This window comes from Hyla sarda, chromosome 2 (genome assembly GCF_029499605.1).
Source record: "Hyla sarda isolate aHylSar1 chromosome 2, aHylSar1.hap1, whole genome shotgun sequence".
NCBI lineage: Eukaryota > Metazoa > Chordata > Amphibia > Anura > Hylidae > Hyla > Hyla sarda.
Genome location: NC_079190.1, coordinates 109,788,342 through 109,805,319, shown reverse-complemented (window position 1 = coordinate 109,805,319; position 16,978 = coordinate 109,788,342). Strand labels below are relative to the sequence as shown.

At 36.2% G+C, this 16,978-nt stretch overlaps 1 protein-coding gene across 1 annotated transcript; it reads left to right on the top strand.

Annotated features, from left to right (window-relative positions):
• Positions 1-11,032: 11,032 nt before the first annotated feature.
• HOXC10 (homeobox C10) lies at positions 11,033-16,379 on the top strand. The gene is made up of 2 exons (XM_056560415.1): positions 11,033-11,813; positions 15,731-16,379. The coding sequence occupies exons 1-2, from the start codon at positions 11,033-11,035 to the stop codon at positions 16,006-16,008; spliced, it is 1,059 nt and encodes a 352-aa protein (XP_056416390.1). The 3' UTR covers positions 16,009-16,379.
• The last annotated feature ends 599 nt before the right edge of the window (positions 16,380-16,978 follow it).

The window sequence follows — 16,978 nt, the reverse complement described above, 5'->3', positions numbered from 1 at the left end:
TATCTAGATCTATAAACATCTATCTCATATGTATCTATTTATCTATCTATCCTTCTATCTCCATTTATTTTCTTTCTATCTATAATTTAAAGAGTAGCTAAAACAAAGCTATATTTTATTTTATCTAATTTGCGCCTGAAAAATAATAAATGTCAAAAATGCCCAAATGTTGCTCAGCTAATTCCCGTAACAGCTGAGGATGCAGTGACAAAAGAGAACAGTCTAGACAATGTCATAAAGACTGGAGCACTAAACTGCTTATTTTTTCTTAATTACTCTGTAGGGCCATAGGCAGAGACTTCCGCTGTAAACAGTAAATAAATAGGAAAGTGTCTGTAGATGTGGGGGGGGGGGGGGGTCCAGGTCCTGTGGTATGGATGGCTATATGTATATTTTTTTTTCTTCAAGACTTCAACCAAAATCACTGACAAAGAATCTGGAGGGCTAGTTCAAAGTTTCTCTGAGCTGAAATGGAATGTTAGCTGTAATACCCAAGTTTATAGACCATGTGGGAGTTTACAGCATTGTGTGAGCTGCATTGCCAAGTTAGAAAATGCCTTTAACTCCTAGAAGGCTACAAAAGAAACATGTGAGACTTATTTTATTTTATTTATTTAAGGTAGGTGAAATAGATAAAAAGATAGATAAATAGATAGATAGATTCTAGCTTGGGGACTATCCTAGAAAAAGTCCAACATAAAAGTTAACAAACGAAAAACGTTTTGAGGTTTCATGTAAATTCGATATCCAGTGACCTATCATGTGTTATAAAGTGAATATAGATGCCTTTGAACTTCAGGAGAGTCAAGTCCATTACCCTTTGCAGTAAAGATTAATCAAAGTTTAAAATAAATGAATAATAAAAAAAAAAAAAGACCGCCAATGTTGTGTGTGTGTGTGTGTGTGTGTGTGGGGGGGGGGGGGGGGGGGGTTACATATGCATGTTAAACCAAAGGTGGTTCTTATAGAACATAATATTAAGCTCTGGAGTCAGTGCACGTGAATGGTGGGGGATTAAGCCTTGCTCATTTTTATTATTGTTATTAACCGTTTGATATGTTAAGGGGAGAAAGTTATTAGAACTTTGTTTAGTATAAAACTTTTACTAGATTTTTTTCCCTCTTTAATTCCAGCAGCTCACACAAAGAACATCCCAGAGAACACAAAATATCAGTTCTGACCACAAGTCCATCCATGAAGATGAGAAGAAATAAAGCTCCCTGCCGCAGTTATTGTAGGACTAGGAGGGGGCAGGACTGCATTACTTATTAAGCTACAACCTAATTGCCTGGGACTTCCTATGTAACACTTCATGAAAACCCGTTGTGTGTTCCTGCTGTACATCCCTAAAAGTGAATTCAGCAGATTATCCAGTTGTGAGAGGTAGCAAATACTTATGGTAAGCTAGTGACAGGCACAGTGCACGTAGTGCCACACATCACCCACCTCCTGGGCATGTGACATGGAATATCATCATGATGATGGCTGTGGTGATGGACAGTCACTGGGCCCTGCAAAGAGCAGTCACATGGAACAGCTGACGAGAGGAGCTGCTGCACACACAAGGGCATACACACAGATACACACAAGGGAATACACACAGATACACACACAAGGGCATACACACAGATACACACACACAAGGGAATACACACAGATACACACACAAGGGAATACACACAGATACACACACAAGGGAATACACACAGATACACACACAAGGGCATACACACAGATACACACACACACAAGGGAATACACACAGATACACACACAAGGGAATACACACAGATACACACACAAGGGCATACACACAGATACACACACACAAGGGAATAAACACAGATACACACACAAGGGAATACACACAGATACACACATAAGGGCATACACACAGATACACACATAAGGGCATACACACAGATACACACATAAGGGCATACACACAGATACACACACAAGGGCATACACACAGATACACACACAAGGGAATAAACACAGATACACACACACACAAGGGAATACACACACAAGGACATACACACAGATACACACACGATACACACATAAGGGCATACACACAGATACACACACAAGGGCATACATACAGATACACACACAAGGGCATAGACACAAATACACACACAAGGGCATACATACAGATACACACACAAGGGCATAGACACAAATACACACACAAGGGCATACACACACAAAGGCATACACACAGATACACACACACAAGGGCATAAACAGGTACACACAATGGCATACACACAGATACACACACAAGGGAATACACACAAATACACACACAAGGGCATACACACAGATACACACACAAGGGCATACACACAGATACACACACAAGGACATACACAGATACACACACAAGGGAATACACACAGATGCGCACACACAAGGGCATACACACAGATACACACAAGGGCATACACACACAGATACACACACAATGGCATACACAGATACACACACAAGGGCATACACACAGATACACACACAATGGCATACACAGATACACACACAAGGGCATACACACAGATACACATGCAAGGGTATACACACAGATACACACACAATGGCATACACACAGATACACACACAGATACACAAACAAGGAAATACACACACAAGGGAATACACACAGATACACAAACAAGGAAATACATACAGATGCACACACAAGGACATACACACACAGGTACACACACAAGGGCATACACACAGATCCACACACAAGGGCATAAACACAGATACACACAGGGTCATACACACAGATACACATACAAGGGCATAAACACAGATACACACAGGGGCATACACACAGATACACACACAAGGGCATACACACAGATACACACACAAGGGCATACACACAGATACACACACAAGGGCATACACACAGATACAAAAACAAGGGAATACACACGGATGCACACACAAGGACATACACACACAGATACACACACAAGGGCATACACAAAGATACACACATAAAGGAATACATACAGATGCATACACACACATATACACACACAAGGGCATACACACAAGGGTATACACATAGATACACACAGATACACACACAAGGACATACACAGATACACACATAAGGACATACACACAGATACACACAAGAGCATACACACAGATAAACACACAAGGGCATACACACAGATACAGACAAAAGATCATACACACAGATACACACACAAGGACATACACACAGGTACACACACAAGGGCATACACACAGATATACACACAATGGCATACACACAGACACACACACAAGAGCATACACACAGATACAGACAAAAGATCATACACACAGATACACACACAAGGGCATACACACAGGTACACCCACAAGGGCATACACACAGATATACACACAAGGGCATACACACAGGTACACACACAAGGGCATACACACAGATATACACACAAGGGCATACACACAGACACACACACAAGAGCATACACACAGATACAGACAAAAGATCATACACACAGATACACACACAAGGGCAAACACACAGGTACACCCACAAGGGCATACACACAGATATACACACAAGGGCATACACACAGACACACACACAAGGGAATACACACAGATACACACACAAGGGCATACACACAGATACACACATAAGGGCATACACACAGATACACACATAAGGGAATACACACAAGGACATACACACAGGTACACACACAGGGGCATACACACAGATGCATACACAAAGGCATACACACAGATGCACACACAAGGGCATACACACAGATACACACACAAGGGCATACACACAGGTACACACACAAGGGCATACACACATACACACAGATACACACACAAGGACATACACACAAATATACACACACACATGCATTGTCCATCACAGGCATAAACAAGCACACACAAACATTTGTTTTCAGTCTTAAATTGATACACATACAAGCAATTATACATGCACTCACAGATTAAAATACTTTCTCAGTCTTACATTGACACACACACACACAGGCACACAGGCACACACACACACACACACACACACAGGCACACACACAGGCACACACACACACACAGGCACACACACACAGGCACACACACACACAGGCACACACACACACAGGCACACACAGGCACACACACACACAGGCACACACACACACACACACACACACACACACAGGCGCGCACACACGCGGTTCGGACCAGCAATCATCATTCATTCTCAAGTGCTCAGGAGTTGTGAGAGGTAAACTTGACTGTGCACAGGTTTTTAAGCAATTACACAGGGAGATTGTTGGTGCAGTGTGGACTGTCCAGACATGGAGGGACAATCGGTGGGGGATGAGAGTCTGATGCCCCTCACAAGATGCTCCAATTCCTTTGTTTTGAAAGCAGGAGTGCAGACTGGAATGTGAGATATCGCCGGAGGAAGGCAGTGGCTTTGGCAAATGGACTTGAGGAGAGCAGCCATCATCTTGAAGTGATTTTCCGTCTGTGGACTGGACAAGGGACCCGGGCTCCATGTTACCTGCCACATACTAAAGGACATAAAGGGGATCTCCAGTATGTGGTGTAAGGCCAGACCCTGACTACAGTACCAGCACTGCTGCAGAACATCACACAGGCTGTCGGCTCCTTAATTTACCTAATTCTCTGTTTGTTTAGTTATTTTTATTACTTTGATGTCATTATTTATTAAGGTATATATTTATTAATATTTATTTATTTATTTGTGCATCTGGAACATTCTGCTTTATTATTCCTTTTTCCTTAATGTCAAATTGTACAATTTACCTTACATATTCCAGTACCCAGGTATTGGTCGCACAACTTGAACTTCTACGAGGCTTTGGCCTTCCAGGTGGCATTTATGTATACATATATATATATATATATATATATATATATAGGCATACAAGTTTTCTTTTATGAACTATCTATCTATCTGTCCATCCGTACATACCAACCGATATTAAATTTTTCACAGGTTTCATTGGAGATATTTACATAAATTAATAGTTTCAAATAATTTTAAATATTTCTATCCATTATATTGTTTTCACCTATGATATATTCCTACCATATACGTCATAAATAGAAGTTTTTAATGTTTTTGTTTTAATATGAGAAATATTGAAATTCTGTTTTCCTGAATATTTTTATTTTGGAATATCCTTGTGTTTAGTAAAAGTATATTTTTTTTATTTTTTGCTCAGCTGGAGTATAAATATAGTTTTGTATTTAGAAATAAGTGTAGAACATTACACATTAAAGTTCCCGAGCAGTATTATACTCCATGGGACTAGATAGATATATATATATATATAGATATATATATATATATATATATATATATATATATATATATATATATATATATATGAAACCAGTTTGGTACTTACAAACCGGCCGGATCGAAAATAAGCCGCAACATTTTATATATCTACCATGTGGAAGGACAACTGTGCGGGATCTATGGACATGTATGAACCCTCCAGACACAACTAGGATTTGGATGCTTTTTGAGGCTGGAAAAAAACTTCCATGGTGCATTTGTGGTATGTAATATCTGACCACTACAGTCCACCATGAATGGCGCTATGTACCAGACATTATTGCTAAAATCATTTCCTGTTTGCTTTTAGCATCTATTTACTGGACACTATTAATGCTCTTTTTATGCCACAAACCCGACTACATCTTCTTCTTTAGGCTTTTATTTTGTTGTTGTTCTTTTTACTTATGGCGCAGCAACTGAATCAGGCCTCACTTTTCTCACTTTTAATAAAACAAACAGAAAAGCGATTATTATCACATAAAAATAATTTTGTTCCTTTTCTGCCATTTCAGAGACAAAATTGTGTTATTTGTGTTATTTTAAATAGCATTATATATATATATAATTTTATTATTTTATATTTTATGTGGCTAGGGTGCATATATTTGTCACAGCGGTCAATATAGGTTTCTCTAGGCAACGCTGATTTTTTATTTATTTACATTTTTACATCCACTTTTTCCTTAAAAAAATGTCAATAATGATTTAATAGTCAATAAAATCGTGCAATTATGTAAGTTATATTAACAGAATATGAACCCCCAACAGCAGGAAATGTGCATGTGGTTCTTTTCTTCACGCTTGCATCACCGTATTCTTCTGTACCACAATATTTATTTTCTGTAAGCTTATTAATATGTGAACCATTTATTAATAAAATATGTATTACCTTGTCTATTTGTCTATTTACTACACCTGTACCGAATTAAAACTTAATTATCACCTACACGCCCACGTTTTCTCATATATATATATATATATATATATATATATATATATATATATATATATGTATATATATATATATTATAATATGTTTATATATTTACCGAATTAAAACTTAAATATAACCTACACGCCCACGTTTTCTCATATATATATATATATATATATATATATATATATATATGTATATATATATATATAAATATATATATATTACACTGAATATTATCGCTTGGTGTGACTGGGTACAGAAGTCCATACAAAAAAAAAAATACAAGAGCTTTGAGATGTTTTGGTTGAAATAAACCTTAAATTGTGCAATTTGTGTCCCTCTCAGTGTGAAAAAAAAGCAAATTTAATAGGCTTTATCGCAAAATCGAGGGCAACATAATCTGGTGCTATAATTCCGAGACTTATGTTACCAGAAAAGAATAAAGCAGGATACAGAGGTTCAGAAAGTCTTTAATGTTTCATGGAAGGGGAGTAGTGGGAAAGGGGATACAATCAATAGACACTTTTAAGGTTGGTATGGGTTACAAACAATTTCATTGTTTAATGTGAGGTAGAAATAGTCACTGACAGTTTACCTCCATCCTCAGAAGGGTAGTGGGCTCCAGGATCCCCTCCCAGCAAAGCTGTGTATATATTTACAACACAGAGCTAAACTGGACACTGGGGATACTTTACACTTAATGGTTCTACTACTGGTATCAGGGGTATCTCGTCTAATCTTTACTTGGCGTGCATAATAATAAACATGATTCACTGAAGTAGATGGAAATAATGTGAAATCAGGATGTCATCTCACACTCATCTACACAGTGGGACAATGAGCTCACATGTATATATTGCTAAGCATAGGACCAGCATACAACTATATTGATCATGGTGGGTGGAGATTGGACCAGACCACCTTATGGTGTCAAATTTCCCAATCTGCATCTGTTTCAACGGTCTGATCTATATTGAAGCTATTAATATTTTAGTATTATTACCTCCACCCCCAGCCGTTCTCCGTTGGCCCTTTGTCTGCTGCATTGGTCCAATCTACCAGCCAACACGTGAATCCTCTTTATTAAATGTAAAGAGCCACCATACATTGTAAAGCCTCAAGGTTTAATGTATGATGTTGGGTATTTATATTGTGCAATTAGACGAAAGCAGTTATCCCAATGGGGGCTCTATTTAGGTTGATGAATTTTCTATCTTTCTACTTTAATGATCCATGTTTATCATAATAGTAATTATTTTTAACTTTAAACAATATCCGGTCTCCTGGAGACACTGCTTGTGGGTTTAATGGCCTTTTCCATAAAGAAAATAATGAACTGAATCATTTGATGGGATGAAGTGTAATCCTGTATATTTTCTTGTTAACTTGGAAATTAATAATGATTCCACTTAATACTGGTCAGGTTATCCATATCTATCTATTTATCTATCTATTTCATATTTTTCTATCTAAATATCTCATATCTATCCATCTCATATCCATCTACCTCATATCTATCTATCATCTATCTATTATCTATCTAATATCTAGCTATCTATTTATCTATCATCTATCTATACATTATATATTTGTCCCATGCTCCGTCTATCTATCTATTATCTATCTATCCATCTATCTATCTAATATCTATCTATTTATCTATCTCATATCTATCTATTTATCTATCTATTATCTATATATTTATCTATATATCTATCTCCTGTCTATCTATAAATCTATCTATCTATTATCTATCTATTTATCTATACATCTATCTATCTCATATCTATCTATCTATTATCTATCTATTTGTTTATCTATCTATCTATTATATATCTATTATCTATCTCCCATATCTATCTATCTATTAATCTATCTATTTATCTATCTATTATCTATCTATCTATCTCTCTCTCTATCTGTCTGTCTATCTATATCTATTAATCTATCTATTATCTATCTATTATCTATCTATCTCTCTATCTATCTATATCTATTAATCTATCTATCTCTCTATCTATCTATATCTATTAATCTATCTATTATCTATCTATTTATCTATCTATCTATCTATCTATCTATTATCTATCTATCTCTATGTCTGTCTGTCTATCTATCTGTCTGTTTATCTATCTATCTACCTCTCTATGTATCTATCTATCTATCTATCTATCTCTCTATCTGTCTGTCTATCTATCTAATTATCTCTCTCTCTCGCTTTATCTATCTCTCTATTTATCTGTCTATCTCTCTCTCTATCTATCTATCTCTCTATTTATCTGTCTGTCTATCTATCTATCTAATTATATCTCTCTCTCTCTCTCTCTCTCTCTATCTCTCTATTTATCTGTCTATCTCTCTATCTATCTATCTATCTATCTATCCGCTATCACTCTGTATACACTATCACATCCTGAAAATTGTGAAACATGAATTTATGATGACTGATGATTTCCAGATTGGAAGGATTCAATCCAATTTTGACATCACCCATGTTCAGACTTCTACGTCATCAATTGTGGCTCCAAATTCTGCAAGGGAAAAACAAACAAACAGCACACAACTATACAACAGGTAAACTTTTGGAATGTAAAGGTTTTGTGAAATGACTGCAGGAAAAAAAAAAAAGCCCATGAAGATAATAAATTATTCTCTAGTACTAGTAAAAATAAAAAAAAAAGGGAAAATAAAAATAGATAAGATGCCATAAGAAAGCATCCAGATCTCTGAGTTCCATAAATTAAAAAATAATGGTGTCCATACTAAATTTTTATCCTGGGCTTATAAATATGATGTGAATTTTCTTTGCTTACCATAAAACCAAACGATTTCTTCCAGACAGTTTTAAAGTCAAAGCAACTAACACAAATAGAGGCCATAAAGTCTCAAATAGCTTAAGGAAGCCAAATGGCGTCTGGAGTGAGGCTTTTACTGTTTTCTATAGGTGAAGCCATATATAGTTTAGGGTTTAGGCCAGCGGAAACTTGTCTGTGTTTTCACAAAAGAGGATCGTGAACTCCCAGCAAATCTCCACGGTAAAGCCTCCCAACCTTTATTTCACTAAGAATATAACAGACACAAAATTCATCTTTCTATTTTTTTCTCTTTCTTTCTCTATGTATAGATATATATTAATATATATGTGTAATAACATATTTGAATACATTGTAGCCAGGAGTCTTTACAGAAAACGCATGGCCAGAAATCTGGAGTGCTCAACTTGGCGTTGATTGAGTTGTCCTTGAGACAGGGAAGTATTCAGCCTTCTTCTAATTGTTTTCTTTATTTTCTTTCTTTCCAACTTAATTCAAACCAGGACAGGGGCAGAAAAACAACAACTAACCTATATGTGAACACAGTTGTCGGATGAATAATTATTTTTCATTATACTTTATTTTCAATTTTGTTGCAAAAGTGATTTTTTTTTGGGGGGGGATTAACTAATTAAGTAGTCATATTTACGCTAGATAGGTATAAGGACTTATGTTTAAAGGGCGATATACTGGTAAATTATAGCATAGTATAATATAGCATAGTATAGCATTGCTAGGATAGCATAGTGTAGTAATGCATAGCATAGTATAGCATAGTTTGTAACATACACTACAACTGAAATTTTTTTTTATTATTCTTATTCTATTATAGTTTTCATCAATGTTTGAATGCCGAACCTACACATAGTAGTATAGTCAATATACATAGATACACATTTATCATGTGTTATATGTGCATAAAGTGCTTGATGAATGGAAAGTAGGCACAAAATTTAAAAAAAATGTCTTTCTGGGACTTTCTAGAAGCCATTACATCTTGTTGCCATGGCTATATTTCTATACCTGGCTCTAAAATACTCTAACAATGGGCACGGGCATACATTATATGCAGATTAAGCGAGACACAACAATACTGTCCCTGCAAAGCAAATCACTTCTTTATAGACCTGGAGAAGGTGACATAGATGAGGTTTACAAATATAAAGAACATTTGGCTAAGGTTACTCTTCCATAGTCTGCAACTGAATACAATTAGGTGGCTGCAGGGGAGGTTCTATAGTACCTGTATTTGCATCCTACGAATAATTTGGAATAAGAAGAATATGGACGTAGTATTTTCGGATTTGTTTTGGTCCTTTAGCTGTAAGGGCGTGTAATAAAGGTAGAGATTGAGGATAGAGGTAGAGTGTAAGAATGGGTAAGGATATTTTAAGATAAGAAGTTGCATCGGCATACGAGTACAAAGATTTATGGGGGTTATTTTGAGTTCCCCTGCATATTGGAGGGGAAAAAATAGGGTAAAAGGAGCTTCTATAGCTAGAAAAGAACATTTGGGGTATTCCGTGCTCCCTAGGTAGACAGAACTTGTGCAGAATTCGGCTTTACCTCTGGATGTGTCCTCTTCTCCCTGGACTTGCGATTGTTCATTGGTAAACAAAACTGCAGCGCTCGCTCCTTTGTTCAACTTGAAGGTGCCCGGTGCTATACCAGACAAAATCTGATAGATGGCGCTCTTGCTCCACGCTCATTTTGCAATTCCCCGACAACTTGACCCTTGACGTCACATGTGTCTGAATCACCAAGGCCATTTTCAATCCTCATTGGCCTGGCAGTCACGTGGTGGGGCCAATGCCTGGATAATTATGGTGCTGATATTTTTCCCTAAAAAAAAAGATGTCAGCCTCTGGCTGTAGTATTCCTCTTTAAAAAGCCTCTCTGAAAATGTCATGTCCCAGCAATGTGACTCCTAACTCGTTTTTGATGGACTCTAGCTGCAGAGGAGACAATTATTCCTCCAACCAAGGGATGTATATGCAGTCTGGGAGCGATTTCAGCTGTGGGATGATGAGAAACTGTGGGATTGTCCCGTCTCTTTCCAAAAGAGATGAGGTGAATAACCCTAGCTTATCTCTCAACTCTTATCCATCTTACCTATCTCAACTGGACAATTGGTGTGACCCCAAAAATACTTATAGGATTGAGCAACCTGTTGCAAGACAGCTCTCCTCCTGCTCCTTTCCAACCAATGTCAAGGAGGAGAATGTGTGCTGCATGTACAGCGCTGACAAAAGGGCAAAAAATGCCACAGAGGCTGCCCTCTACCCCAACCAGATGCCCGACTCCCGAGCTACTGACCATGAGGTTCCTGTGCCCAGCTACTATCGTGCCAGCCAGGGCTACTCCATGGAGAAGAATCATAATACCAACGAGTTTGAGGCAAGTTTTGACAACAGGACGAGCCTGAATTCTAGAAGTGAAATCCTGGAGCAACAGCAACAGCAGCAGCAACACACGGGGAGCAAGGTGGGGTTCCCCGAAAACACCAAGACGGATAACCAGACCTTGGCCACCAACTTGAGCACCAACCCCAGCAACGCTGCTGCTAATGAGATCAAAACAGAGAGGAGCCTCCCAGCTGCCAAACTAGCAGCACCAGAGGCAGACAAGGAGATGGGCAAGAACACTGACACCAGCACTGACAACTCTGACAACGAAGCTAAAGGTAAGAGACCTGCTGCCCCAATATCTGACCTGCTGCTATAGCGCTAAACTGTCTGCAGACACCCCCAATCCATACAGTGTGGGGTGACCGAAACAGTCAGAAATCCAATTGCACAAAGTTTTATAAACAGACTATCTATTTCTTGTATATTTAGCTCCCTATGTTTCCTAGTTTGTCACTTTAGTCAGTCACATTTGGATATTATCTGCTGGTGGTTGTGGTGGCTGTGATTTGCTATTTTGCTACATTTGCTGTGGACTTTTCAGTCCTCATTTGTTATCTATGAATCGTTTTGTATTTAATGTTTTGATTTAGCAATGTTTCTATGCCCGAGATAGACAGACATACAGAAAGATAAATGTATATATATGATTGATGCAAATATGTTGGTCTGTCTATCTATCTGTCTTTCTATCTATCTATCACCTATTTACCTAGTCATAATTTTTTGCCTATATGCAGATTAGTATCCAGTGCACTATGTATATATGGCACTACTTTATTCATGTTATATAAATTGATGTAAAAAAAAGATATCTATTACTTATCTATCTATCTGTCTGTGTGTATATATATATATATATATATATATATATTTATATTTATTTATATATATATATATATATATATATATATATATATATATATATGTACCTATCAGACTGAGTTACAGAGAAAAAGGGAGATATTTTGTTTACTTGGGTCTCTATTTGTCTATTCATAATAATTTCTAAATCACTGCATAATGCTGCATTTTATTGCAAGTTTCATTATTTGTGTGTGTGTTGCTTTGTAGAAATATAATGCACGACAAATGTGTTCGTTTAAATGTATAAATGTCATGTTTCTTGTGCTTTTTTTATTTTTATTTCAAGCCCAAACACAAAATGCAGGCTAATGCTGTGAGGCTGCATTAAAGTGAGAATAAAGAATGGAGAGCAGCCATTCCTCTAGTAAACACAGTAGTAATAATAGTAGTAGAGCACATCGTATGTTTATGTCTGGTGAAGATCTGAAAGCTTTGGGACTTGTTTATATTTAGGTGCAGTTTACGTGACTTGTTCACTGAGATTGGGAATGTTACTGGTCAATGTTTGTATTTCTCTATTTTGTAAATATATTTATTGCATTTTTATAAGAAAAGTTGCATTTTTGTACCAAGCAAAGTCAAGTTTACGAAAACAGATGAATCAAAATCAAACCAGTTCAATTCATGATCTGTTCCAGATGTTCTATTAATTTGCAGGAAATTAGCATAAGCACAATAGAAAATAACGCATTTCATGGCTGTGGAGCCATTATGACTTGTGCTTTTATTTCCGGTGTAGTTTTGTGCTAGTTTAGCCTACTTTTGTGGGTCTCCCTTGATTGTTGGTCATTTATTTGTTGTCTGTGTGCAGTCATTGCCTGCTGTGTAATGGTTTCCTCTTCTTTTATTCGTTGTTGTCCTAAAGTTGCTGTAAATGTTTGTCTCCTGGTGTAAAATGGCTATTTCCTGCTCTAGTGTCATTGCTGCATGCACACAACTGCATTTATTCTTCATGCAGTCTGTTTTTTTTCTTTTATAACGTGAAGATTGTTACAACAGAGGTTTAAAAGACAAAGAGTACAGCAGCTATTGTTACTTTCTGGTAAATACCTGACTCACATGGCGATAAAAGGTTTATGTTGACCTAAATTCAGCAAAAATAATGCTAGAGTGCAGCTATACATAAATGTGTACATATGTGTCCTATATATAAATGTGTACATATTCAGCTATGGATATCATAGACACACTGCTATATACATGCACAAATTAAAAAACATATGGCCAGTTGGCCGCCATATGTAAGTATACACAAAGATGCACACATGGGCCATTTGCTTGTATATTCCTCCTTTTAAATTACACGTACTCTTTACATTTACTCAGATGGTGCAAATAAATAAAAGCATAAGCATGCGGCACACATAGATTCATCTGTAGATGCACATGTGCACACGTGTCCCCAAAGGTGTTTTAGTACCTTATACCAACCATACTTTTAAATACGTGAATGCAATTTCAAATAACACACACATATGTATTACATACATGTTCACGTGTACATACATACACGTATGTATGCATGTGTGTATGTACTAGTGAAGGTCACACAAGTGCACATATGTAGGTATGGCTTGAAAGGACATTTGCAATGTATAAGCACACTTGTGTACTCAGAAAAACATATCATTTATATATGCTACATGGGCAGCTGCATTATTATATATATGTGAATATATGTGCACGTGTGGAATTTTTTACTATTTCTATTTTGCTAGGTATACCAGAATCACCAAAATAACAGTTAGATACATGCAAAAAGCACCTCACTTACACATACGCACACGGTAAGATAGGTAGATAGATGGAAAGATAGATAGATAGGTAGATATGGACTATATATATATATGTGTGTGTGTGTGTGTGCGTTTCTATGTGTGTGATAATACACACACACACACACACACACACACACATATATATATATATATATATTGCAATTTAATATACACACACACAAACACACATATATATTGCAGTTTAGTATACACACACAAACACACATATATATTGCAGTTTAGTATACACACACAAACACACATATATATTGCAGTTTAGTATACACACACACATATATATATTGCAGTTTAGTATACACACACACACATATATATATATTGCAGTTTAGTCTACACACACACACACACAAACACATATATTGCAGTTTAGTATACACACAAACACACACACACATATATATATATATTGCAGTTTGGTATATATACACACACACACACACACACACACACACACACACACATATATATATATATATATATATATATATATATATATATTGCAGTTTAGTATATATATATATATATATATATATAGATATACACACACACACACACACCTATATGACCCCTTAAGACAGACAGACGGACAGATAAATAACTAGTTAGATAGATATATAGATAGATATTAGATAGATAGACAGATAAATAGATAGATAGATAAGAGATAGATAGATAGATAGAGAGAGAGAGAGAGATATGAGATAGATAGATAGATAGCTAGATAGATGAGATAGATAGACAGACAGACAGATATATATGAGATAGATAGATAGATAGATAGATAGATAGATAGATAATAGATCGAGATGAGATGGATAATTGTTAAATAGATAGATAATAGAATAATAGATAGAGATGAGAGATAAATGATAGATAGATATATAGATATAAATGCTGTAGATAGACATAACGATAGATAGATAGATAGGTAGGAGATAGACAGAACGATAGGTAGATAGATAGATAGATAGATAGATAGGTAGGAGATAGACAGAACGATAGGTAGATAGATAGATAGACAGAACGATAGATAGGCAGAGAGATAGATAGATAGATAGATAGACAGCAATATTATAAAAAAAACACACACATTCACAAACAAACGTTTATTCACAGATATTTGTCCATAAAAAGTACAGTACAAATGACAAAAATGTATCAGAAACCTTTGTGGATAGTATTTTTTTTATTTTAGGGTACAGTAAGTGGCAGACACAACAATGCAGATTTGTCATTAATGTAACCATATCACCATGCTGTACATTTTGTTAACTCGAGTCAATGCATGAAACCCTGTGTGCCATGCAGTCAGTACATTAGAGCAGAATAGACATTATACAAGCTGCCAACTTGGTCTGAATGCAGCCATGTCTTGCCTGGTTTATATAGGCTATTGTGCACTGTTGGTGTGTGTCCACATGTGTGTGCAATCGGTATAGTGCCATCTCATGCAACTATTGCCACATAGGAGAGTATCTTCACATGAGTTCTTTCCTGGGATACTTATATTTAAATATTATCTTTAACAGAGGATATAAAGGCAGAAAACGCTACAGGAAATTGGCTGACAGCTAAGAGTGGAAGAAAGAAAAGGTGTCCTTACACTAAGCATCAGACCTTGGAACTGGAGAAGGAATTCTTATTTAATATGTACTTGACCCGTGAGCGCCGCCTAGAGATTAGTAAGAGTATCAACTTAACAGACAGACAAGTGAAAATTTGGTTTCAAAACCGCAGAATGAAACTGAAGAAAATGAACAGAGAAAACCGGATTCGAGAATTGACATCAAATTTTAATTTCACTTAAGGAAGACAAAAAAAAAATCCACTAGGAGTCCTGAACCATCCCATAGGCCCTTCTTCTCCACCAATACGACGACTCAAGCATAAATAGCAAAGTCTAATCCATTCTTGTACATTTTCTAGGTCATTAATGCAACGCTTTAAGATAAAGCAGGTAGTCAGTATTTCAGGCTAGGTGGCCCCTTCTGTCCCTGCCCACAGTTTGTACATAAAGACAGACGCTTCGATATAATGCATGATCCTATATATTGCATCCTTGTTTCTATGTAAAGATGGTCAGTGAGCCAGCTACTGAAATTGTATTTTAAGTTATTTACTTCAGCACAAAAACTCCAGAGACCTTTTTTAATCTCATTATCCTGCCAAACAATGCTTTAAGTACACTCACAAAAAAAAAAAAAAAAAAATTTCAAATATATATATAAATATATATATCTATATAAAAAAAAATATAAAAAAAAAAACCGACAACTTTGCTTTCTTATTACATCAGTGTAACCTGTATATTGTATCTGGAACTCGAATGACAAATCGAATTTTAAATGTTTGTAAATGAGAATTTGCAGTGAAGTTATGAACTTTCTCACTATATAAGAAAATATATATAGAAATCTATATCTTATGCAGTTTCTTTATCTGGTCCACTGCATATTTAAGTAAGAAAAAGATAAGACAGTATTGATAATCCTTAAAGAATACATTTCTCGTGTCTGTTATTTAAATACACTATGTATGTGTCATTTTTGCATGTATTTTCCTTTGTGGACATAAAAAAAATAAATTTCCTAGAACTGAGATTACTTGACTTGTTCTTGCAGTGCATTTCCACAGCAGCCTGGTCTCAGACAGCCATCCTTCACTGTTTGCTCTTTATATATCTATTACTATTCTTATTGGGGGTCTTTTTTTATTCTTGCAAGGCTTTTAGGAGACCATCTTAGTGGGGAGAACATAAGTGAGAGAGCATAACGTTG